The following is a 27109-nucleotide window of genomic DNA, read 5'->3' on the forward strand; positions in this document are numbered from 1 at the left end:
ACGCAGACACGGGGAGAATGTGCAAACTCCGCATGGACAGTGACCCAGAGCCGGGATCGAACCCAGGTCCTCGGCGCCGTGAGGCAGCAGCGCTAACCACTGCGCCGCCCTGACACCCTGGATGCAGTAGTGTCAACCAGTTTATACAATGTGGCTCGAGGCAGCGTTTACCTCTGCGCTGCACAGGTGAAGCTTTCTGGGCTTGACACTGACTACCCCACCCGTACAAAACAGGAAACCAGAAAGGACACCTTGATAATCAGCTTCTCCAACTGCGCAAAACTTTGCAAACATGCATTAAAAAAAAAATGATTTCATAATAAATGCACTTTTCCACACATCCAGAATGCATTGCTTCCGTCTCGCACTTACGAATGTGAGCCTGCTAGTTAGTTTAAAAACGCAAGGAGGAAATGTAAATATGAATCAGCAGCAAAATCTATTTATGACTGAAACAGATGGTTTTACACCTATTTTTTTCTGTCAGTTAGCTCATGGTGGAAGCAGCCCAATTAACAAGCTGACAAAGGCAGTGTGATGTTGGCAGTAAGGCTGTTTTGTAGGATGTTCGGCCAAATCAAAACCCTGGAATCTCACCTCCAATAACACTTATTACCTCCAGTATTCCGCCCCTGGGAGCGGAGTTTAATAAGAATAATAATAATCGCTTATTGTCACGAGTAGGCTTCAATGAAGTTACTGTGAAAAGCCCCTAGTCGCCACATTCCGGCGCCTGTTCGGGGAGGCCGGTACGGGAGTTTTGTGAAAAGATTTCTGACTGGGGCTGTGGAGTAATTCTTCCTTCAATTATTGGGCGATCTAGCGCCCATTCTTCGCTGCCGAGGCACAATTATTAAGTTTTTTTTTTGTATTTGACAGCAGTTGTTTTTACAACCAATTGGTAGATTGGGTGGCTTCAGAGTCTTTGGAGTAAACTTCGTCGATTGGGGTCATTGGGTTAATTGTCCATCGAGTTGGGCGTTAATTGTATTGAGGTGATGGGTATTAATTAGATACCCGTTTGTGCTGAAATAGACAGAACGTGTGCATGCTGTGCATCGCCAATTAAATAATCACGTGTGTCGCAGTACAGATAAGCTTATCGAGTATATCGGAGGAGGTGCTAACTAAATTAACTTGCAAGCTTGCCTGTTTCAGCTGGCATCTAGTGATGAAAGAAAATAGTAATTTCACCTGACCCAACCCTACCTATGCCCCTGGCAGAAAGAGAAGTTGCCACAGCAACAACAGGCCTCCATAACAACAAGGCCTACAAGACAGGCTTGGGCAATACAAAATTAAGGACTTCCAAGTTAATTTTAAACTTACCACACAGCAATGACGTGGCTGGATTCTCCGTTCCTGCGGCTAAGTGCCGGCTGGGTAGGAGAATCCGTGAAAAAAATCGGCGCGAGCCCCTCACCGATTCTGGTACCATGTGAGGTGCTGAAAATGGGCAGAGAATGGCCGGGTCCCGGGCCGCGCATGCGCAACGCTGATGACCTGCAGCGGTCGCGCCGTACAACATGGCGCCGGCCGTGCGTGGACCCGACCCGCCATCTGCGACCCCCCCCCCCCAGCCCTCGCGGAAGCCTCCCTGGCCAGCGGCACGGATCCCGGCCGAGTGTGGCGGCGCTGGGCACAGTCCGCAGCCGCCACACCAGGTTCACAATCTGTGTGACCACACGTGTCCTGCGCCGTCGGGAACTTGGCCCATTTGGGGCAGAGCATCGCGGGTGAGCGGACCGATGAGGCAGCGATGGCATTGCGACTGCGCGCGGCGCAATGACGCCATTTCAGAGGGGGCGGAGCATGGCTGACCGGAGTCAAGCCGGCGCCGGCCTTGATTTCCGGGTCGGAGCCCATTTTCCGCCCGATTGCCGAACACGATTTCAGCGTCGGGCAACAGAGAATCCCTCCCAGGATGTCACATTTCAAATGTGAAATACTGCACGTACTGTTCAGAAGATTAAGTAACGTGTTAAAGCTACATCTAACGGCGTGTACTGTAACAGAAACTCTGCCCCCTATTTCAAACAGAGCTACTAAGCTACTGAGGTGAACTACATTAACAAAGCACAGAAATTTCCTGAAATATGCAACGGGACCAATTATTAAAATTGTAAACGTGCAGACCACAGCTGTTGATTAGGCCCAAATGATTATAGGGAGAATAGGAGGTGCTTTCAGTGTAGCTCTGCTGTTGTGTGTGTGGCACAAATTTGTGCCTTCAATGCCAACATGGTCCATTGCCTCCAAGCCCAAAGGTTCTCGGCTCCAACTCCAATCCAGGACCTTGGCACACGACGTGAGCAGTCAAACGCTGTACAGACGGAGAGCTGCATTGTCAAATGTGCCGGTCGTCAGCTGGGACACGAAGCCACGGTCCATCTTTAAACATTCATTCACGGGATGTGGGCGTCGCTGGCGAGGCCACTATTTACTGCCCATCCCTAATTGCCCTCGAGAAGGTGGAGGCGAGTCGCCTCCTTGAATCCCTGCAGTCCATGTGGTGTAGGTGCACCCAGAGTGGTATTAGGGAGTTACAGAATTTTTGGCCCAGCGATGGTGAAGGAATGGTGATTTATTTCCAAGTCAGGGTGGTGTGGGGCCTGGAGGGGAACTTGATGGTGTATCTGCTGCCCTTGTCTTTCCAGATGGCCGCAGACTTGGGTTTGGAAGGGACCTTGGTGAGTTCCTGCAGTGCATCTTGTAGATGGTACACACAGCTGCCACTGCGTCGGTAGTGGAGGGAGTGAATGTTTGTAGGTGGGGTGCCAATCAAGTGGGTAGTCCTGGATAGCATCAAGCTTCTTGAATATTGTTGGAGCTGCTTTCATCCAGGCAAGTGGTGAGTATTTGCTGTGGCCTTGTAGATGGTGGACAGGCTTTGGGGAGTCAGGGGGTGTGTTACTCACCACAGGATTCCCAGGTCAATATCTGGCACATGTGTGGTGCAAAGGTTACTTGTCAGCCCAAGCCTCAATATTGTCCAGGCCTCGTTGCATTTGGACATGGATTGCTTCAGTATCTGAAGAGGTATGCGAATGGTTCTGAACATTGTGCAGTCATCCGCAAACATCCCCACTTCTGACCTTATGATGGAAAGAAGGACATTGATGAAGCAGCTGAAGGTGGTTGGACCTAGGACCCTGAGGAACTTCTGCCATGATGTCCTGGAACTGAGATGATTGAACTCCCACAACCACCTTTCTTTGTGCCAAGTAGGACTCCAACCAGCTGAGAGTTTTCCCCCTGATCCTGAATCCCATTAACTCCAGTTTAGCTCGGGCTCCTTGATGCCATACTCTGTCAAATTCGACCTTGATGTTGATGGCAGTCACTCTCACTCTGGAGTTCAGCTCTTTTGTCCATTTTTGAAGCAAGGCCGTAATGAGGTCAGGAGCGGAGTGACCTTGGAGCGCCGGTTTGTTGAAATGAAAATGAAAATCGCTTATTGTCACGAGTAGGCTTCAAACAAAGTTACTGTGAAAAGCCCCTAGTCGCCACATTCTGGCGCCTGTTCGGGGAGGCTGGTACGGGAATTGAACCGTGCTGCTGGCCTGCCGTGGTCTGCTTTCAAAGCCAGCGATTTAGCCCAGTGTGCTAAACCAGGCCCAGAGTGTGCTAAACCAGCCGTGTCGCCAATGAAAGTTCCTACAACACTCGGATCAATAAGAGCAGGGAGCACTCCCGATTTCCTGATGCCTGTACCCTCGCAACCAAAGAAAAAAACACTGCGGGTTTGTTCTCTGGTACATTAGTCTTTTATGTGGGCGTTGCTGGGTCGACCAACATCTGTTCCCCATCCCTAATTGCTCGAGACGGAATGGTTTGTTCGGCCATTTCAGAGGGCAGTTATGAGTCACACACGCTGGGGTTTTTATGGAGTCACATGGAGGCCAGAGTGGGTAAGGCTGGAAGATTTCCTTCCCCAAAGGGTCAGATGGGTCTTAATGACAATCGACAATGATTTCATGGTCACCGTTACTGAGGCTAACTTGTGATGGACACTCTGGCACCAATCATCTCTCCGATGCTGCCAATTCCACAAGGTCATGTTGTTAACTGCAAACCCGCCCCGCCCCTCCCCCCGCTCTCCTCCTCCCCCTCCCCCTCTCCCCAAACAAGTTACACATTCAAAATTGTTGCTGGTGATTTTTTAAAAACCTGTAGGGGTGATGCAAGGACAGAATTTCACTCCTGTGTAAGGTTCTGCGCAAACTCGACTCTATTCTTAAACCGCTCACTCGTCCTTGACAAAGACACAGAATATGTCACTGTGATTAATGTGCAACGGCTGGACATGGCCGATAGTCACCATGACACAATATAAGATAATGAATGGAGATAAAAGTTTGAGTACCATGATGTAGACCTTACAAGCAAACTGCTCACCCCGTGGTTCAAGAACTAAGGCCTCAATACCGTAAAGATTAAACCTCACTGCGGTCAGATAGGAAATTGTAGATGGGAGATATTAATAATGAATTAAAGATTGGGGGTCTTATAGGAGAAGATAATTGTGTCATGTGAGAGTGCCTTTAAGAATTGGATGTTCAAGAAATGTACCTTTAAGAAATGAAGCTGATCATATTACTGAAGTGATGTCACAGGGCGGGGGGAGCTGATCTCACTTCTGCTTTTTGGGAGTTTTAGTTTCAGTTTGAAGAAAGTTTGGGTGTGGCCGTGAGCTGCATTGCTGGTGATTTCTGCCATGAAGGACCATCTCTTAATCCTTTGGTGAAATCGGAATTTGTTTTAAAAACCACGTGTCCATAATTGTAATACTACACCTGGGGAACAAGCCGTGTGCTTCAAAAGCAACAATACATTAAAGGTGGGGGTTGGTTGAACTCCATGATACATTTTGGGGTTCTGAAAACACCTCTCCCATAACAATTGGTCTCCTGTGGAACTAAACTCAAAGGACCCACATTGAGTCAAACCTTGGTGTTGGGACACAGACGATGGAAGGCGAGAGGTGGTTTGGGTAATATTGGGGGTTACTGGGGAATAAAGCAGTGTTTTAGAGAGACAACAAAGTGTTCGGTCGAGGTTTGCACAGTGAGGGATGGATGGAACGTACCTGCATCGTTCACTGCGTCCCGGGATTGTTTCGCCTTATTCTGACTCTGTGGAGTAGACACAAACATCACTTAAATGCCGTTGGTGCTCTTTTCAATAAAACGCAAGATCAGCACGGGATCCCAATTTTCCCCTCAAGCTGGTCATCAACTGCACGAGGCAGCACAGCCCTGACCAGGCACCTGTCCCCGGAACATCCCCCACTGGATGGGAATCAGGTGAAAAAGGAATTCTGACCCACTATTCTCCCCTTTCAAAATCGGCAGCTCGGCCAACCTAGACGGGGCTGGGGATTGGAACCCGTTGCTTTTGGCCGTGTGGTCGTGTTCAAACAGAAACCTGCACGTTGCCAACTGTGATTAAATCTATTCCTCGAGGTTTCATCACAGGACCCCCCCCCCCCCCCCCCACCTAGTCGTCAGCCAACACATCCATCCTTGTGGATCAGGGGTTATGGAGGGGAAGGCAGGAGAAGGGAGATGAAAAACATATCAGCCATGATTGAATGGCGGAGCAGACTCGATGGGCCGAGTGACCCAATTCTGCTCCGATGTCTTCTGATCTTATGGACGTGCTGCCTGCCTGCCTTCCTACACCAATTGGAAAGCAAAGAGGTTCATTACCCAATTGGATGGTGTTTTCTTCCTCTCCCATTTTCAATATTTTTTATATCTGGTGTTCAAAGAAAATAAAACGTCCCGATGATTTTTCTCCAGGGCTGCACAGAGCGGTGTCCCGGAGATCGATCTTCGATTGATGGCGACTCCAGGCCCAACCCTGGAGGGTCGGCAACCCTCATGCAAAGCGAGTCACCAAGGGAGACCATAATAGCAACAGCAGTTTGGTGTCACTCCAGATTGTGATATCTTTATAACTTTGTGTAGTCGCTGATCAGAGGCGCACGGGGATTACAAGTTAAATATAACACTTCCAGATGGCACCAGAAAAATACCCACGGGCCATGGGCAATAGACCAAATACGATGTCAGCCTGTACTCAATCTCAATGTTTAACATAAACAGAGACACCCGGGACTCTGTGGGATGATGCTTTGGTGCGGCTATGTCTGGGATCTTGTGCATTAACAATTCAGGTGTTGTACAAAATCTGAAAAGGTGAGTTTAGATTGAAACCTTGCCGCATGGATGCTCGGGACCATTATGCCACCCATTCTCTGCCCTTCATTTGACACCAAGTACCCACAATTATTTTTTTGGGGGCGATAATGGTGTTACTTTATGCCTTGGTTATATCGAGTCGACTCATAACAAGTATAACAGGTTGGGACAACCTAAATTTACACTGTACACAGGCCTTGTGTCGATTCCCACCCCATCCCCCAGGAGAATTTTAGCAAAGTCTGCTTCAACCTGTCACAGGGAGACAGAGGGATGGAGAGTGAGAGAATGTGAGAGAAACCAGCAGAGAGGGAGAGAGGGAGAGAGAGAGAGAGAGAGAGAGAGAGAGAGTGACAGGGAGGGAGAGAGAGAGAGACAGAGAGAGAGAGGGAGAGAGGGGAGAGAGAGAGAGAGAGAGAGAGGAGAGAGAGACAGGGAGGGGAGAGAGAGAGAGACAGAGAGAGAGAGCGAGAGAGCATGGCAGAGAGAGCGATAGAGGGTGACAGGAAGGGAGAGCACAAGAAAACGAGGCACAGAAAAGAGAGATGGTGAAAAAAATGGTGAAAGACTTCAGATTAAAGCGAACAGACGTCACAACTGCCTGGATGGAATAAAGATGGTTAGCTGTGCAGAGCTAAAACCCCAAACAGATAATAAAACTAAGACAGGACCAACCCCAAAATATAGGAGGACGATCTACTGGCATCGCCCCCGTTCAGGCAATCTGGGCAAAGCGAGGCTGGTAGATCCCAGGAGATCCCTCTTCTGGGATCTTTCCGGTTAACCACGCCTCGTGAGATCTAATGGGATCTCGTGAGATGTTGCGATCTGTATCCTGCCCATTGTTGGCAGGATCAGTATGTCAAATCTGCCTATTAGAGTGAGACAGCTAGTCTCTGGCACACACGCATCTTGGCACTCCCAGCCTGGCAGGGGCAACTCCCAACCCCCCTCCCTCCCCCTTCCCTCCTCCCCTCCCCTCCTCCCCTCCCCTCCTTCCCCTCCCCTCCTTCCCCTCCCCTCCTTCCTCCCCTCCCCTCCTTCCCTCCCTTCCTCCCCTTCCCTCCCCCCTCCCCTTCCCTCCCCCCTCCCCTCCCCTCCCTCCTCCCTCCCACCTTCCCTCCCTTCCTCCCCTTCCCTCCCCCCTCCCCTCCCCTCCCCCCTCCCTCCCCTTCCCACCTTCCCTCCCCCTCCCTCCTCCCTCCCACCTTCCCTCCCCTCCTTCCCTCCCTCCCCTCCCCTCCTTCCCTCCCCCCCCTCCCTCCCCTCCCCCTTCCTCCCCTCTCCTTCCCCCTCCCCCCCCTCCCTCCCCTCCCCCTTCCTCCCCTCTCCTTCCCCCTCCCCCCCCTCCCTCCCCTCCCCTTCCTCCCCTCTCCTTCCCCCCTCCCTCCCCTCCCCCTTCCTCCCCTCTCCTTCCCCTTCCCCCCTCCCTCCCCTCCCCCTTCCCCCTCCCCCCTCCCTCCCCTCCCCCTTCCTCCCCTCTCCTTCCCCCTCCCTCCCCTCCCCCTTCCTCCCCTCTCCTTCCCCCTCCCCCCTCCCTCCCCTCCCCCTTCCTCCCCTCTCCTTCCCCCTCCCCCCCCTTCTCCTTCCCCCTCCCCCCCCTTCTCCTTCCCCCCCCCCCCCCTCCCTCTCCTTCCCTCTCCTTCCCTCTCCTTCCCTCTCCTTCCCCCTCCCCCCCCCCCTCCCCTCCCCTGCCCTCCCCTGCCCTCCCCGGACCCTCTTCTAAGCGAGTTGCCCCTTTTGGGGATGGCAGTGGGCTGAGAGATTGGGACGCCATCTCCTCCTGCACGGAGGGGTTACACCGAGCAGAGCTCCTCCGTGCAGGAAACAGGAGTAAGCGTGGCCTCGGAGGGAGCGTTCCCTGTTGAGGCACCGGATTGCAACAAGGTCCTGTTAGATAGAACAAAGAACAAAGAAAATTACAGCACAGGAACAGGCCCTTCGGCCCTCCCAGCCTGCGCCAATCCAGATCCTCTATCTAAACCTGTCACCAAAGAACAAAGAAAATGACAGCACAGGAACAAGATAGCGTGAGCTTTCTCTGCGCTTCGAGCCGTGGGAAACGCCCAGCTAAACGTGCTTGACACAAGACTCTTGCAATTCGGTTAGATTACGCCCAAGGGCTACCAGGCAAGAAGATAAGAGGCAAACATTTTTTTTTTTTAAATTTAGAGTACCCAATTCATTTTTTCCAATCTAGCGTGGCCAATCCGCCAAACTTACACATTTTTGGGTTGTGGGGGCGAAACCCGCGCAGACACGGGGAGAATGTGCAAACTCCACACGGACAGTGACCCAGAGCCGGGATCGAACCTGGGACCTCGGTGCCGTGAGGCAACAGGGCTAACCCACTGTGCCACCGTGCTGCCCTGATAAGAGACAAGCATTGAACAATAAAGAGGAGGCGATTTCAGGAGAAGCAAATACAATTGGCAAAAAGGAAAAGAAAATGGAAAACAACCCGAGGGAAATGAAGGTCTTATTCTCTACAGCGACTCGGACCTTTTCAATTTGCTTCTGGTTTCCCGTCGAGTTCGCCCGTTCTGTACTTTGATCCGCCTCATCCGCCTCTTTGCATTTCTGTTCGTAGTTTTTCTTTGACTGGAAAGTTAAAACAACACAAAAATCAAGAGTTGCAACGTCAGAGGTCTGGCCAAAGCCGGGAGCTGCAAACAGCATTGCGCCATCCCGCTTGACTTTAATACTGGAGCAGGTTGCTGCCGCTCTCTTTACACCCCTCATCTCCTCCCTCCCCTCACCGTCACTCCCCCCTCCTCACCCTCACTCCCACCCTCCTCACCTTCACTCCACCCCCCCCAAATGGCTCAGCAAGTGGTGAGCCGCAGAAACCAGAATGATCTATGTTGTGTTCATAGGATCAGAGAATTTACAGTGCAGAAAGAGGCCATTCAGCCCATCGAGACTGCACCGGCCCCCTGGAAAGAGCACCCCCCCCCCCCCCCCCCCCCCCCCCCCCCCCCCCCCCACCCTATTCCCGTAACCCCACCCCACCTTTTGGACACTAAGGCCAATTTTGCATGGCCAATCCACCTAACCTGGACAGTGGGAGGAAACTGGAGCACCCGGAGGAAACCCACGCAGACACGGGGGAGAACGTGCAGACTCCACACAGCCAATGACCCGGGGCCGGGATCGAATCCTCTGCGCCGCGAGTTCACCACTGCGCCACCATGGTGCCCTGCTCCTATGACTCATGAACAAATACCGGCCTTGCCCGCGACGTCCACATCCCATGAAACAGTAAATGAAAAAAAAAAGCCTGTTTTGGAAAGTTATTTTGTTATTATGTCAGCCATTTAAACAAAATGCCACGAAACACAAATTATTTGAGCCTTGTGTCTTTGCCCGTGTGCTGTGTTTGACAATGCCCTTTTTGTCAATCATCCCACAATTCTTTGCTTACATCAAGTGTCTTCTTATACAGGGCCACCTTGTTCTTCTGAACGTGATCCATGGAACTTTCATACTGTTGGTAAGAAGATCTCAAGGTCAGTCCAGCTTGTGCAAAACCAAAATAGGTCACATTGCCAATACGCTCCCAAATAATCAATAACCCTCCAACCACACAAGTTGTTAGAGAAACCCAAACAGTTATGAACCTTTCCCCTTGCATTCCTTCACCATCTAAACAAATAGCAAATTCCTCGTCAAACTGTCATGTGAGAGTACCTTTAAGAAATAGGTGTTTATAAATGGGTGTGTTTATAAATATCTGTAGTGACAGGACCTTTAAGAAATGGGTGTTTATTACTGCAGTGATGTCAAAGAGTGGGTGGAGCTGGGCTGTCTGTCAGCTTTTTACTTTCGTTTTGGAGCAGGCTGCAGGGTGTGTTTTAGTTTCGTTTTCGGTGTTGGAGCTGAAGCCAGACAGAGCAGGGGTACTGCTGTTCTCTCTGCCATCAAAAGACTATCTCTTGATCATTTGGTGAATTCAGAATTATAAATGTTCTCAGTAGTGAAGTTAAGCCTGATGTCTCTCTGTTTTGAAGGTTTTTGTTAAGTCTTATGGATGTTAAAAGGACAGCCTAATCATTACTTAGTGTTGTATTGTTTGGGGGTTGTATTTGAATTGATGGTTGCTAAGATGTTCACTGTATGTTTCAAAAAGGTTAACTTGAGTTCATAGACTAAACATTGTTTTGCTTTAAAAAATACTTTTCCATTTCTCCTGTACCACACCTGTAGAGTGGGCCGTGTGCTCCCCATACCACAATCTATTAAAAGTTGTGGGTCAGGTGAACACATGATACACTTTGAGGTTCTCTAAACCTTGGCCCAGAACAAAACTAACATGACCTATCATGGAGATGGAGACAGTGAGAGCCTAACCCTAAACCCTGCAGTCCCAACATCCAAAGGAAACCTCAGATTCAAAGCTTTTAGTAGCGAAGGTAGATCATACTGCATGAATTGGGAATGTTGTCATCCCTCTCCAGGAATCCAGGATTTTCTTTTGGGAATAGCAATTATATACATATACGAGGGATGTGTCTTGAGCCTCCCACCTCCACCCATGTCATAGCCACAGAGACAGAGAGTGGCCCATTGGCCCATCATGTCCACTGCTGGCCATGAAGCACCCAAGCACCTATCTATTCTAATCCCCTTTTCCAGCATTGATTTGTAGCCTTGTCCGCTATGACGTTTGTGCTCATGCAAATGCTTGTTAAATGTTGTGACGGTTCCGTCTGTACCACCCTTTCAGACATGGAGCTCCATTCCCACCACCCTCTCGGTCTCCTGCCCCTTACCTTAACTTATGCCCCCTGGTTATTGACCCCTGTACTAAAGGGAAATGCTGCTTCCTATCTACCCTATCTATGTCCCTCATAATTCTGTTCACCTCAGCCTTCTCTGCTCGAAGGAAAACAATCCAACCAGCCTTTCATCCTGGCTGAAACTTTCCAGCCCAAGCAATATCCTGGTGAATCTCCTCTGCACCCTTTCTATAGGATGTGATTGTGTGTCAAGCAAACCTGCACACAGCACTCTCGCTGTGGCCTAACCAGCGTTCCATACAGCTCCAACATAACCTCTCTGCTCTGATACCCCATGCCTCGGCTAATAAAAGGCAAGTATCCCACATGCCTTCTTAATCACATTATGTACCTATCCCACTGCCTTCAGGGATCTGTGGACATGCACCCCAAGGTCTCTCCGGCCTTCTGAACTTCCCAACGTCCTACGATTCATAGTGCGTTCCTCAGCCTTGCTCGTATCCCTAAATTGCATCGCCTCACATGACCCTCACAGTGCCCCATTCACGAGATCTTCGAGGAAGGAGCCATGCAGCAGATGAACTTCTGCTGAATTATCCCAGTCTATCGCTGATGTCAACCCAGTTTCCTTCTTTTAAAGATTAAACAAAACTATTTTAACCGTTGGCAAGAAATTCTTCTTTTTTTTTTAATTTAGAGGACCCAATTATTATTTTTCCAATTAAGGGGCAATTTAGCGTGGCCAATCCACCTACCCGGCACATCTTTGGGTTGTGGGGGTGAAACCCACGCAGACACGGGGAGAATGTGCAAACTCCACACGGACAGTGACCCAGAGCCGGGATCGAACCTGGGACCTCGGCGCCGTGAGGCAGCGGGGCTAACCCACTGCGCCACCGTGTTGCCTTGGAAGAAACTGATGCAAAATCTTTGAGAGGGGCTCGAGGATGGAAACTTATGTTAGTTTTTTAAAAATAAATTTAGAGTTCCCAATTCATTAATTTTCCAACTAAGGGGCAATTTAACATGGCGAATCCACCTAGCCTGCACATCTTTGGGTTGTGGGGGCAAAACCCACGCAAACACGGGGAGAATTTGCAAACTCCAGATGGACAGTGACCCGGGGCTGGGATCGAACCCGGGTCCTCGGTGGTGTGAGGCGGCAGTGCTAACCACTGTGCCGTCCCGTATCTTGATGTTAGTGAGTCGCAAAGAATCAAATCCAAACAGGCTGTTATTTTTAAAGCTGGTTTTGAGCCATGCAGAAGCCATTTCACAGAAATCTAGTGTTGCCAAAATAGACCCTAAAAATAAATAGTGAGTGTCAAGACCCTTTCTAAAACAAGATCACGTTCAAGCTTGACTGCTGGCGCTTTTTTGTAGGAAGTGGACAAAGTTAGACAAGTGTTAATAGATTCTGAGCATTAGCTCGGTGCGGCTGACACTCTAGATTAGCCGAATACTAAAGCATCTTCAACCAAAACCATCTCAAATCCTAGTCCGACCTCAACCTGATGTCTGTGCATTTACAGTAATGCAGAAGCAACATCCTTCGTTCTGTCCTGGTTGACAGGAATGGCCAGGCAGACGGGATACCACAAGGACACAATGGGTGGTATACTCCAATCCCGCGGCAGAGTGTCCACGTTGTCGTTAAACGCCGTTGCGTTTTACGATGGCGTGAACGGGCCGCTCCCACGTCTAATTCTGGCCCCTACAGGGGGCCAGCACGGTGCTGGAGTGGTTCGCGCCGCTCCAGTTGCAGATCCTGGCACGGACTGGGCGCCGTGGGATCTGCGCATGCGCAATTGCACCGGTGCCAACGCACGCATGCGCAGTGGCCTCCTTCAACGCGTTGGCCCCGATGCAACATGGTGCAGGACTACAGGGGCTGGCACGTAGGAAAGGAGGCCCCCCCCCCCAGCCAGAGAAGCCAGTCCGCCGATCGGTGGGCCCCGATCGTGGGCCAGGCCATCGGAGGCCCCCCCCTCCGGGATCGAACCCCCCTGTTTTGCTATGCTCTTGACGTAGCATAAGCTGCTTCCTTGATATACACTCTGACAAAGGAAGGATCCGACTTGGAGATAACTTTAACACATTTATTAAACTGTTAACAATTCTCCTACCAGGATTCGACTCTCCTGTTAATCCTGCTACAGCTACTCAGACTGACGAACCAGTCTGCTACAATCCACGTGGTGGGTGTGATGTGTTTCAAATCAACCCTGTGTACTCACCGAGTGTCTCCACTGGAAAGAGGAAGATCATGTGTGCTGTGTCCTTTTATATGGGTTGGTGTAATGCCCTCCTGTGGCAGTGTCACCTCTGTGTGTATCGTGAATGCCCATTGGTCGTGTCCTATCTTACTGACCTATTGGTTGAATGGCTGTGTGTAATGTCTCTGGTGCTCCCTCTAGTGTCTAGTTAGTCTACGTGTATTTACATTAACCCCTTGTGTATTTACAGTGATGCATATCACCACACCCCCCCCCCCCCACCCCCACCGGCCACCACCTGACCCTTACATGTCGAGATCCCGCCGGCCCTGAGCAGTTTAGAACGGCACCGGCGGGTCTCGGCTCTTTTCCTACGGCCGCTCGGCCCATCCGAGCCAGAGCATTGGCGGGCCGGGTGCATAGAGCGACCCACGACCGTCGCCGCGCCAACCACGCTGCCACCGGTTCTCCGCACTGCGGAGAATCGCATGCCCGCCGTCAGGGCGGCGTGGCCCATTTGCGGGGATTCTCTGTCCCGGCACTAGGCTGGGAGAATCCCGACCGATGTCTCAATGTCCACTGTGAGAATTCCACACGCTTCCTATCAGCACTTCCAAATTCTGGAAACGTTGCCATCTCAAGTTAGCAAATTTGTTTTCGCAATTTTCCAAATGGAAACGGTTTGTTTCTCCTTTCCACACACTGGTTTTTGCAGGTGCTGACTCACATTGTAGTCCCAGTCCTCGGAGACCCCTGTTACTCTGCCACGATAGCCCCGAAATAGAGAGTGTCAACGGACATTTCACTGTACCCCCAGTGAAGCCCGATGAGGGAGAGCTCTTGATCTTAACTCAGGTGTCTGCGCCTGTGTCTGCACCATGCGCATGCCTGCACCTGTGTGTCTGCACCCGTGCTGGTCTCTGCGCCTGTCTGCGCCCGCGTCTCCGAGACCGTCCGCCCGCGTCTCCGAGACCGTCCGCCCGCGAAGAGAGATACTCGAAAATCATTATTGCCTCTGCAGAACAGAATCCCAGCTACATATTGTACCTTCACGGGATTGGGGGAAAGCAGCTTTAATGAATTAAATGAAATGAAATGAAAATCGCTTATTGTCACAAGTGGGCTTCAAATGAAGTTACTGTGAAAAGCCCCTAGTCGCCACATTCCGGCGCCTGTTCAGGGGGCCGGTACGGGAATTGAACCGTGCTGCTGGCCTGCCTTGGCCTGCTTTCAAAGCCAGCGATTTAGCCCAGTGAGCTAAACCAGCCCCTAGTTTAAAGGTTAAAAAAAGTATGAAAATTGACAATAGACAGAATTAAGACAGCTGAAAATGTGATTTTCTTTTCACTGCTCCTAAACAGGCAGATATCGAACACAAAGATGGGTTCACGTCACAAACGGTCAAGTCTCACATCGTGCAAACTGTTATTGGTTTTCCAAATGTTACTTTGCAGCGAGAACAGGCACATATTGTTCAGTCCAGTTTCTTCCCTCTGCCTCACCTGACCAGACGAACATTTTAAACGTCGCTTTGAGATGTTGCGTTGAATACAAAAGCAGGGATGTGATAATGGGACCGGGTGAAACGCTGGTTAGTCTGTCATGATATGCAGACATGCACATAATGAGATACAGACAGGCAGCTAATGAACACAGAGAACAGGACATAACCAATCAGCAGGCAGAACACTTGGGGGTGGTTTCCCACTATAAAAGGCACGAGGCACTCACACTCCGCCTCTTTTCACTGGGGACATCTACAGAGTGAGTCGGGTGTATACATCACATAACACCTCCAGCACGTGGCTAAGAGCTAGTCTGGTTCAGTCAGACAGAGCAATCACACTTAGGTTAGCAGAGAGTCGAACTCACAGAGAACTGTGCTAACTGTGTGACAGGTTCAATAAATCAAATTGAACTAACTTCAAGATCTGGAGTATCTTTCAGTTATAGCTGCATCCAGTTGCAGCCCGTGTTATCTCAGTGTGCTTAACACGACATAGACCACACCTGGAGCTCTGTGCACGGCTCTGGAAGGACTGTAATGTCCAGAGGGGAGACAGAATGCAGAGGAGATTTACAGTAATGTTGCTAGGGCTTGAAAATTGCAGCTACGAGGAGGTCGGATAGACTGGGGTCACTCTCCGTAGGACAGAGGAGGCCGAGGGGTGACCTGACTGAGGTTTACAAAAGTTATGGAGGGGCCAGATCGGGTTGGACAGAGAAAGATTTGTTTCCCCCTCACTGAGGGGTCAGTTACCAGGGGCCTTAGATTTAAGGTGATTGGATGAGAGGGGACCGGATGTTTCCCCCCCAGAGGGAGGTGGGCGTCTGGAATTCACGGCCTAAGTTAGGGGTTGAGGCTGAGGCGCTCAACTCATTGAAAAAGGTGCCTGGATCTGCATCGGAATTGCTGGAACATATAGGGCTATGCACCAGTGGGATTAAAATGAGCAGCTAGTTTCTTTTTTCTCGGATACAATGGGCTGAATGGCCTCTTTCTGCGCAGTCATCGTTCAACGGTGCTACGGAAAGGGCAGCGCAGATTTTAAACAAACATCACAGGATATTTAACACGGACTGGAACAAGTGGGCTTTGTAAAAACTCCAAAACAAATTTAAAATGCCCACACGGGGGGCAGCACGGTGGCGCAGTGGGTTAGCACTGCTGCCTCACGACGCCGAGGTCCCAGGTTCGATCCCGGCTCTGGGTCACCGTCCGCGTGGAGTTTGCACATTCTCCCCGTGTCTGCGTGGGTTTCGCCCCCACAACCCAAAGATGTGCAGGGTAGGTGGATTGGCCATGTTAAATTACCCCTTGATTGGAAAAAATTTATTGGGTACGCTAAATTGAAAATAAAAATGCCCACGCTGCAATATTAGCCATTCTGACCCCACACAAGCACTCTGTAACTCCCCGCTGTTATTAAGGGAGGAATGTGGTCTTATAACACGTGGATCATTCTCACCTTCTTCCGTGTCTCCTTCTGCCTCTCCCGGAAATCCTCCAGGCGTTTTACCTCATCCTTTAACATAACAGCCAGCTGAATGTGCAGATTCCCGATGTTTTCCAATTCTGAAACAGCCAAATGGACATTTTTATCTCATCTATTCTGTCCACATATACCGGCCGGTAGCCTGTCTCCTCAAGACAAAGCACGCTATAAATATATCTTCTATATCTTTGTGGTTTCCTATGTCTTGATTAAGTGCATGCATGTGGGTGGGTGTGTGGGTGGGTGTGTCTGGGGGTGGGTGTGTCTGGGGGTGGGGTTGGGGGGTAAAAATGTTTCAATGTGGTCCTTCCGTGTCAGATCGAGTCACACAGAACATACGAGCCTCGGTGTATTTTGAATTTAGCCGTTGCTATTTGACCCCCACCCTCACCCCACTTAGTCCCAAAGAGCCACCGAGGACAGAGTAGGTGAAAAGCAATTCACAGCAAGTTGGATTCATGCTGCCACAGTTGAATAGCCACTCCTGCAGTTCGGTTGATTCAATGCTCTTGTGTCAATGCTTAAACAGGGTAAATTGTGGGGGTGCAATGGAAAACAGACCCCAGTCCCTGGCTCCCTCTCCCTGCTTCCCTCTCACACCTCCTCTCCACTCTCTCTCACACCCTCCCTCCTTTGTCTCTCTCACACCCTCCCCCCCTCACCCTCCCATCTCTCATATCCTCCTCCCTCTTTCTCTTGCACCCACCTCCCCCTCTCTCTCTTGCACCCACCTCCCCCTCTCTCTCTCTTGCACCCACTTCCCCCTCTCTCTCTCTTGCACCCACCACCCCCTCTCTCTCTTGCACCTACCACCCCCTCTCTCTCTTGCACCTACCACCCCCCCTCTCTCTCTCTCGCACCCACCTCCCCCTCTCTCTCGCACCTACCTCCCCCGTCTCTCTCTCTCTCTCTCGCACCTGTTGTATTATGTTACCTTGAGTAACATAAGCTGCTACTTGATGTAGGCTCTGCTGAAAGATGCTCCGGATTTGTAGATACGTTTAACGTATTTATTGAATGATTTACAATGCTCTTAAATGAGTTCGACGCTCTACTAATCTGCCTCTAATAACTCAGTCTATTCTGCTAACTATACACGCTTGCCCTCGACCACGTGCTAGGGTGTGATGTTGCTGATAATCAACCCCGTCCTGTTCTCTTGGTTTCTGCCAGTGGAAGAGGCAGAGCCTGTGTGCCTTGTCCTTTTTATATGGGTCGTGTAGTGCCCCCTTGTGGTAATGCCACCTCTGGATGTCCTGATTACCCATTGGTTGTGTCCTGTTCTAATGACCCATTGGTTGCGTGTCTGCACATCATGACATCCCGTCGCTCGTCAATGGGATTTCCCATGGAAGCTCCCCCACTCTGCCGGGAAACCCACGGGCGGCTGATGCGCTGCCGGGGGAAAAGAGATCCCGATGCTGGAGAATTCCAACCAATATGTATATGACACAAGTACACAGTCAAGTATCTGCTACTTACGTTGCTTTAGACTGTCAAAGGCTATTCGTAGGGTGCTGGAAAAAGAAACCAGAGGAGACATCATCAGTAAAGGTCCACTCCTTAAACCTACCTCTTTAACCCAAGACTTTGGTTATTTGTCCCAATATCTCCATATGTGGCTCACTGTCACAGTCTGTCTGATAAGTGTCCATAACAGCACAGGGCTAAATAGCTGGCTTTTAAAGCAGACCAAGGCAGGCCAGCAGCACAGTTCAATTCCCATACCAGGCTCCCTGAACAGGCACCGGAATGTGGCAACTAGGGGCTTTTCACAGTAACTTTGTTTGAATCCTACTTGTGACAATAAGCGATTTTCATTTCATAAGACACAGGAGCAGAATTAGGCCACTCGGCCCATCGATTCTGCTCCGCCATTCAATCATGGCTGATATGTTTCTCATCCCCATTCTCCTGCCTTCTTCCCATAACCCCTTATTAATCAAGAACCTATCTATCTCTGTCTTAAAGTCACTCAGTGATTTGGCCTCCACAGCCTTCTGCGGCAAAGAGTTCCACAGATTCACCACCCTCTGGCTGAAGAAATTCCTCCTCGTCTCGGTTTTAAAGGATCATCCCTTCAGTCTGAGATGGTGTCCTCTGGTTCTAGTTTTTCCTACAAGTGGAAACATCCTCTCCACGTCCACTCTATCCAGGCCTCGCAGTATGATATAAGTTTCAATGAGATTCCCCCTATCCTTCTAAACTCCAATGAGGACAGACCCAGAATCCTCAACTGTTCCTCATACGACAAGCTCTTCATTCCAGGGATCGTTCTTGTGAACCTCCTCTGGACCCTTTTGAAGCCCAGCACATCCTTCCTTAGATACGGAGCCCAAAACTGCTCACAATACTACAAATGGAGGCTCAGAAATACATCCGTTCTCGTGTATTCTAGCCCTCTCAACGTGAATGCTATGAAGCACTCGGTTAAAGGCATTCTAGAAATACAAGGTCAGTTTATTTAGCAAAGTTTTTCAATGAAATTTCCACATCAAATCCTCTGCTTCCCTCCCCTCCCCCCCCCCCCCCCCCCCCCCCCCCCCCCCCCCCCCAATGCGGGATCCTCTCTCTCTCCAGAAAAGCTCTCTTTTTGAGAACATGGCTGCACAGTTCATCCATTTTTAAAATTAGTTTGTGGGACGTGGGTGTCGCAGGCTGTACCAGCATTTATTGCCCATCCCTAATTGCCCTTGAGGGGGCAGTTAAGAGTCAACCACATTGCTGTGGGTCTGCAGTCACATGTAGGCCAGACCAGGTAAGGACGGCAGATTTCCTTCACTAAAAGCACATGAGTGAACCAGATGGGTTTTTACGACAATCGACAATGGTTTCCTGGTCATCATTAGACTTTTAATTCCAAATTTTTATTGAATTGAAATTGCACCATCTGCAGTGACAGGATTTGAACCTGGGTCACCAGAGTTTTACTCTGGCTCTCTGATTTACTCGTCCAGTGACGATACCACTACTCCACCGCCTCCCCAGCTGCACTGAGCTATAAGCCACTTTGTGGCCTTTACTTTATGTTTACAAATTAAATGTTTAATTTATCTTCTCATGTCATTTACCGTTGCCATGGCAATTAGGAATGGGCAATAACTAGTGGCCTAGCCAACGACACCCACAACTCATGAAATAATGGCATAAAAAGCCATTAGGTGCGAGGAGAGCAAAGAGGACCATACTCTGCAACCACAGCCAGATACTGTGCACTTGACCACCACAATTACATTCAGGTTAAGAAAATAGGAAAGCTTAATGAGTTTTGGATAGTTTTGGTAAGTACATATTCTCCTGGAGCTGGGCGACAGATGGCTGGTTTCAATTTCACAGATTTCAAAGCACACGTTGTCTCATTTGGGCAGCCCATAAACCAGATCTTGCAAAGCTTCCTTATTTCTGACTTGATCTCATGGGCCTGTTTGCTCCCACCACTGTCTCCACCACCCAGTAATCTTCAACCGCCCTGTGGCTTGGGGTCCTCCAAATACTGACTCCCTCCCAGGAATCCCTCCAAATATTTACGATCCCTGCCGCAAATTCCAAAAGACAGAACCTTCAGGGACGTCATACTGCAAAACAAAAAAAAAACCTTTTATTTACCATCTTTGCAGAATGTGCTGGGGCGAACAATCACAGAAATCTAATCAGAAAAGGGGACGGATGTTTGATGTCCTTGGGGACTGACTGGCTTCTCTAGGGAGCCTTGTTTTGGAAACTTGCCTTTCTAGTCTGTCAGAGGATCAGTCTGTGCTTACGTTAGAGGTCACATAGGGAAGAGACAGAGACAGAAATCACTGCGGCAATTGTCAGCAGAAGGCGATTTTGCACCACAAATTAAGTGGGGAGATTCTCTGTACCCCCAGCCACATCGCGCGTCACTCGCTTGCAGGGGAGGGAGGGTGCGCTGCACCCCAATGGTCGGAGAATTCCGACCACTCTCATAAGAAATACCACTCAGTAACTTCACAGATGACCTTGGGTGGCCGTAACTCCACGTTCCTGATAGTATCTCTTCTTCCCCCACCCCACTGTGGTTACATGCACATGCATAGTAATGTATATAGTTAGATATACAAGCTCCAACCAGCAGATGGGGACAGAGATCCACCATGCGACTCCAGAGATAGAGCAGTTGGTAGTAAGTCGTACTAGAGGACAGTCACATTAGAAGTAGCTCCAGGAGAATTCACATCTCGTTACCTCTTGTATCATAGTTTCTTTAGTTATCTTTCTACATGTTAATTTCATCAATAAACTATCTTACTACTAAAGAACTAAATGTGTGCTTCCTTACAACGGCCACAACACAGAACATAACATGGTACCAGGAGTTTAGAACAATTGAGCATAACTCGATTATTTTGCAGATCAAAAATCTATCTATCTTGGCCTTGAACATTTTTTTTAAAGTAAATTTAGAGTACCCAATTCATTTCTTCCAATTAAGGGGCAATTTTGAGCATGGCCAATCCACCTACCCTGCACATCTTTTGGGTTGAGGGGGCAAAGCCCACGCAGACACGGGGAGAATGTGCAAACTCCACACGGTCAGTGACTCAGGGCCGGGATCGAATCTGCGATCTCGGCACCGTGAGGCAGCAGTGCTAATCACTGTGCCACCATGCTGCCCTTGCCTTGAACATATTCAATGTTCCAGCCTCCATTGCTCGCCGGACAAGAGGATTCCAATGATGTTCAGGGAAGAAATTCTTCCTCAACACCAGGGTAATAAGGGAAACCCCTTATTTTGAAAGTGTGCCCTCTGGTTCTAGACTCCCCACGAGGAGAAACACCCTCTCCGTATCCACCCTGTCAATGCCCCTTCAGAATCTTGTATGTTTGACTTAATGAGGCGGCACGATGGCGCAGTGGCTAGCACCGCTGCCTCAGGGCGTCGAGGACCCGGGTTCAATCCCGGCCCTGGGTCGCTGTCCGTGTAGAGTTTGCACATTCTCCCAGTGTCTGCGTGGGTCTCGCCCCCACAACCCAAAGATGTGCAGGGTAGGTGGACTGGCAACGCGAAATTGACCCTTTTATTGGAAAAAACAAATTGGTTACTCTAAATTTTTTTGGAAAAAAATGTTTGACTCCATGAGTAAACTTGATCAACCTTCCCTTAAAACAACTCTCGTCGTACCAGAAATTAGACAAGTAAATCTTCTCGGAATTGTTCTCATTATTATAATTGTCTGTTTAGTCCAAATCACGGAGGATGGCATTGCCCAACAGGAACCTTGCATCAGCTGGGCTGAATTTCCCCATCTTCCTCTCCCTAAACTAGCTCGATCCTAAAACAGCCATCACACACAACGCAGGAACAGTCATGTAAAGAAATAATTGTGCAAGCTGATTTGTTGAGTCTGTTCAAGTCTTCAGATAGATAGATCTCTACAGATTAAAAATATCTAAGGGATATGGGAACGTCACAGGAAGATAGTGTTGCTGCAGAAGATCGGTTATGATCATAGAACCCCTACAGTGCAGAAGGAGGCCGTTCGCCCATCGAGTCTGCACCCACCCTCTGAAAGAACACCCGAACCTAGGTCCACTCCCCCCACCCTATCCCTGTAACCCCACCTAACCTACGGGTCAAATTTAGCCTGGCCAATCCACCTAACCCGCACATCTTTGGACTGAGGGAGGAAATCGGAGCGCCCAGAGGAAACCGACGCAGACACGGGAGAACGTGCAGACTCCACGCAGTCATCCAAGGCTGGAATCGAACCCGGGTTCAAAAAAAAAAATCAATCTCATTAATGATGATCATAAACCTACTGAATTACCATATAAGCCCATCGGGTTCAGCAATGTCAACCTGGGGAGGCAATGGGACTCCAGAGCACAGTGGTCAACTCTTAACTGCCCTCTGAAATGGTCATAGTCAGTCATTTCTTGGCAACAGGTTTGTTTCAAACACGAGCTTTCGGAGCGCAGCTCCTTCCTCAGGTGAATGGCGAGTTACTCGCCATTCACCTGAGGAAGGAGCTGCGCTCCGAAAGCTCGTGTTTGAAACAAACCTGTTGGACTTTAACCTGGTGTTGTAAGAAGACTTCTTACTATGCTCACCCCAGTCCAACGCCGGCATCTCCACATCATGACTTCTTGGCAAGGCAACTGAACACCAGGAAAGAACCAAAGGACCTTTATCCAAAATATGAACCTAACCCTTTCTTTGTGAAGGTGCTGATCAATCATTAACGCCCTTTGTTCAAGTGTAAAAGTACTTTTGTCTTGTTATGCTCGGTTTGTTTTGGGAGCTTTAACTAGAATTGTTTCCTCTCAGAAGATATTTGCATCAAATTTACATAAACCACAAACAAAGTTGGAAACAACCAGTCATTTAAATACAGATTCAATTACATTGAAATTTCCAACGAGACTGCCTCATAGGGGGAGACAGCAGGAAGCGATTGGAACTGCCTTCATTCTCTACACAAACATGTTTTGGTGATCATTTTTCCACGAACCAAAGTTTGCTCGATTATAAAAAGGACGTTTATTTTATATTTTACTTTTGAAAACCCTGTCACAGGATGTGGGCATCGCTGGCCAGGCCAGCATTTATTGCCCATCCCCAATTGCCCTCAAGGTGGTGAGCTGCAGCTTCTTGAACGGCTACAGTCCCCGTGGTGTAGGTACACCTACAGTGCTGTTAGGGAGGGAGTTCCAGGATTTTGCCCCAGTGACAGTGAAGGAACGGCCGAGATATTTCCAAGTCAGGCTGGTGAGTGACTTGGAGGGGAACCTCCAGGTGGTGGGGTTCCCAGGTATCTGCTGCCCTTGTCCTTCTAGATGGTGGTGGTCGCAGGTTTGAATATAAATCATTTGAAATGTTTTACAGTAAATTCCAAGGAAATAAATGTTAGTTCTGTTTTTTTATAATTTAAAGTACCCAATTCTTTTATCTCCCCCCCCAATTAAGGGGCAACCTGCACATCTCGAGTTGTGGGGGTGACACCCTCACAGAGACAGGGAGAATGTGCAAACTCCACACTGACAGTGACCCAGAGCCGGGATCAAACCCGGGTCCGCGGCGCCGTGAGGCAGCAGTGCTAACCACTGCGCCGCCCAACAATAAATGTAAATACAGAGATGGAGGATACCCTATGACTATCTGAGGAGTTGCTGGATTTTCTCACGGAATTGAGGAATGATTTCCCCTCAATCTTTCCAGCAATTAACCAAAAGCTTGATTCTGCTGCCGGCCTTTTTTTTTGTTCGTTCATGGGATGTGGGCGTCGTTGGCTGAGCCAACATTTGTTGCCCATCCCTAATTGCCCTTGAATTGAGCGTCTTGCTCGGCCATTTCAGTGGGGGCCAGTTAAGAGTCAACCGCATCGCTGTGTGGATCTGGAGTCAGATGCAGGCCAGACCGGGTATGGATGGCAGATTTCCTTCCTTCCCTGAAGGACATTAATGAACCAGATAGGTTTTTATGAAAATTGGCAATGGTCATCATTAAACTTCTATTTCCAGATTCATTTTGAAAAAAAATTCAAAGTTCACCATCTGCCATGAGATTCGAACCCAGGGTTTCAAAGCATTAGTCTGGTTCTCTGCATTACTTATCCAGTGACAATACCACTATGCCACCACCTCCCCTGCCTGCAAAAGTATGAACAAGGCACCACGGGTGTACAGATTGATCCGTGACCATCTTATTTTTACCTGTCTCTTCATACATATTTACACGTTGACCTGTCTAACGATTGTAAGCATTGCATGTCTTGGCAATATTCTTGCTAAGGGGTTGAGGCAGGATCTAAATAAACACTAGTGTTAAATTGCCCCTTGTCCCTATTTTTAAAAAGATTTCTTGTGTGTCCACCAAGATGAGAAATGTCATTGAGTAAAACTGTTTCAATATCGGGCACAGTGGTGATATATAAAGTCGCGATGTTGTGTAGATTGGGGCAGCGGGGACCTTCCAGGTGGTGGTATTCCCAGGCAACTGCTGTCCTCGTCCTTCTAGGTGGTAGAGATCACGGTGCTGTCGAATGAGCCTTGGTGGGTTGTCGCGGTGCATCTTGTAGATGGTAAACGGCAGAGGATAGAATGATGCACAGGATCTGTAACTCTGACAATGCAGCACTCCCTCAGCGCTGCTTCAGAAAGTATCCACTTGGGGCTGTATCTGAACCTTGGGAGTGTGGTTTGGTGATTCAGTGGAGAAAAGTGCAAAGACACCGAGCCAACCTGACACACCATCCCCACACGACAACATCTTCAGGGGAAAAAAATGTCTGAAGCCGATGAGGAATATGCTGGAAAGGTGGAACAGCTGGATCAGCAGGCGAGAGAGGGAGATAGATCAAGCGGAACCCTTCATATGAAATAACGTTGAAACAAATGTAGGTTAATGAGGTCCACGTGCCTGTTATTCCAACATAAAATGTATTGTGCTGGGGGCAAGTTGAATCTGTACAGCAATCCCAAGAGGCAGCTTCTTCTGTTACAACATCCGATTAAGCAAAACGCCTGGAGGCGGGAGACTGTAGATATTCCGGGAAAAATAGGATTTGAACAGCCCCAGTAAGCAGCACTGGCTGGGTTGCCTGGAATTTCTCTAATAGGAAATCCCTACTTTGGGGGAGGGCTGGGGGGATTTGACAAAGCCAATCCCCACCCCCCACGTCTATGTCCCGCTCTCTGTCAGCATCTAACATGCAAAATAACAAAAGCCCAGGGACCACTTTCCTGGACTAATGATTCAAGTCCCGTCACTACAGCTAGGGAAATTAAATAGATAATTTGATCAATGTGGAATTTAAAAACAATTCCAGCATCAATGGTGCCAATGAAACTCCCAGATTGTTTTAAAATCCTGTTTAGCTCACTGGCGTCTTCTGCCTGGACCTGTAGATGACATGGGTTATTTGCCAAACCGTAAAATACAAGGACAGGAAGGTTACGCGGAGCTGTGTAAAATGCTAGTTTGGTCACGGTTAGAGTACTGTGTGCAGTTCTGGTCACCGCACTACAGGAAGGATGCGATTGCGCCAGAGAGGGTGCAGAGGAGATTCAGCAGGATGTTGCCTGGGTTGGAGCATTTCAGATTTGAAGAGACACTGGGGTTGTTTTCCATAGAGCGGAGAAGGTTGAGGGGGGACCTGATTGAGGTGTACAATGTTATGAGGGGCACAGATAATCTTTCTGTATATTGCTGGCGGGTTTGTCACATGACTTTCCCCCATGTCCCAGCCAACTTATCCACCCTCGTTACGTACTGCTTTCATACACCGAATGGAAAGTAAAAAGACTCCACAAACTGCTGATGCTGGACTGTTGGCTAAACAGCAGATATTCCCCCCCATCTTCAATATTATTTATATCCGGTAAAGAGAAATGGTCAAAGAAAATGGCAACAAAAAATAAATAAATCTATTTTCAAAATATCCAGGTAATTTTTCTCCTGGGTTGCACACGGCGGTGTCCTGGAGATTGATCTTCACTTCCTGGGAAACTCCAGGCCAGTCCTGGAAGGTTGCCGACCTGAATCACTCCAGGCGCACAGCAACATCGTCGCCACTGAACTGCCCTCCGAAATGACCACTCGGTCGGATCACAGCGGCTACGACTGTCACCATGGCAGCGGCTCAAGAAGGTTGGCTCACCACAATCGCCAAGGGCAGCTAGGAAAAGGGAATAAATATTGGCCTTGCCAGTGATACCGGTGGTGATATGCATCACTGTAGATACACAAGGGGTTAATGTAAGTACACGTCGACTAGCTAGACACTAGAGGGAGCACCAGAGACATGACACACAGACACTCAACTAATAGGCCAGTAAGGTAGGACACAACCAATGGGCATTCATGATACACACAGAGGTGACACTACCACAGGGGGGCATTACACCAACCCATATATAAAGGACACAGCACACATGATCTTCCTCTTTCCAGTGGAGACTCAAGTCAGTACAGACACATGTTGATTCAACATCACACCCACCACCTGGATTGTAGCAGACTGGTTCGTCAGTCTGAGTAGCTATAGAAGGATTAACAGTAGTTGCGAATCCGAGTAGGAGAATTATAAATAGTTTAATAAACGTGTTGAAGTTATCTCCATGTCTGAACCTTCCTTTGTCAGAGTGAACATCAAGGAAGCAGCTTATGCTACGCCAAGAGCATAACAAGACAATACCCACAGCCCCCCAAAAAATAAAAACACCAAGTATATAAGCATACAAGGGTATCATAGAATCATAGAATTTACAGTGCAGAAGTAGACCGTTCAGCCCATCGAGTCTGCATCGGCCTTTGGAAAGAGCAAACCGACACCTCCACCGTATTCCCGTAACCCAACCCCACCTTTTGAACACTAAGGCCAATTTTGCATGGCCAATCCACCTAACCTGGACAGTGGGAGGAAACCGGAGTGCCCGGAGGAAACCCACGCAGGCACGGGGAGAACGTGCAGACAGTGACCCAAGATGGGAATCAAACCTGGGACCCCGGAGCTGTGACACAACTGTGCTAACCACTATGCTACCGTGCTGCCCGGTATAACATTGACCTCCGCGGGTATAAACAATAACACATCTTTCCTGAATTAATCAACACGGTGAGAGAGTTGTTTTTGGATTCGGTGTCAGATTTCAAATACAGGAAGAATCAGCAACATTATATCTTCTTTTAAAAAAAAATTTAGAGTACCCAATTTTTTTTTTCCCGCACAGAAGCAACAGATGTTGGGCGTGACATGCCCACACAGACTGATGCACCAATGCAGAACTGAGGGAGTGGCGTACTATGGGAACACAATGTCCTTTAGATGGAAAGATCTAATTGAGTATTTGAAGGGGCAGGGTGTTCTCCCAGTGTTCTGACCAATATTCACCCACGCAGGCAACACCAGATTATTTGCTGTTTGTGGGATTTTGCTATGTGTAAAATGGCTGGCGACGCTCACTTCAATGCACTGCGTATGAAGTATTGC

The 27109-nt window shown here is 49.0% G+C and overlaps 1 protein-coding gene across 4 annotated transcripts in view; it reads right to left on the minus strand.

Moving 5' to 3' along the window:
• The window catches only part of LOC119956883 (proline-serine-threonine phosphatase-interacting protein 1-like), a 75759-nt gene that overhangs the window by 23936 nt on the left and 24714 nt on the right, over nucleotides 1–27109 (minus strand). For all 4 annotated transcript variants that reach the window (XM_038784429.1, XM_038784432.1, XM_038784430.1 and 1 more), the window contains exons 4-8: nucleotides 17640–17674; nucleotides 16131–16237; nucleotides 9631–9693; nucleotides 8709–8807; nucleotides 5090–5135 (exon numbers count right to left, since the gene is read on the minus strand). In XM_038784429.1, the coding sequence (XP_038640357.1) occupies nucleotides 5090–5135; nucleotides 8709–8807; nucleotides 9631–9693; nucleotides 16131–16237; nucleotides 17640–17674 (350 nt within the window). The remainder of the gene's footprint in view (nucleotides 1–5089; nucleotides 5136–8708; nucleotides 8808–9630; nucleotides 9694–16130; nucleotides 16238–17639; nucleotides 17675–27109) is intronic.

Source organism: Scyliorhinus canicula, chromosome 24 (assembly GCF_902713615.1).
Source record: "Scyliorhinus canicula chromosome 24, sScyCan1.1, whole genome shotgun sequence".
NCBI lineage: Eukaryota > Metazoa > Chordata > Chondrichthyes > Carcharhiniformes > Scyliorhinidae > Scyliorhinus > Scyliorhinus canicula.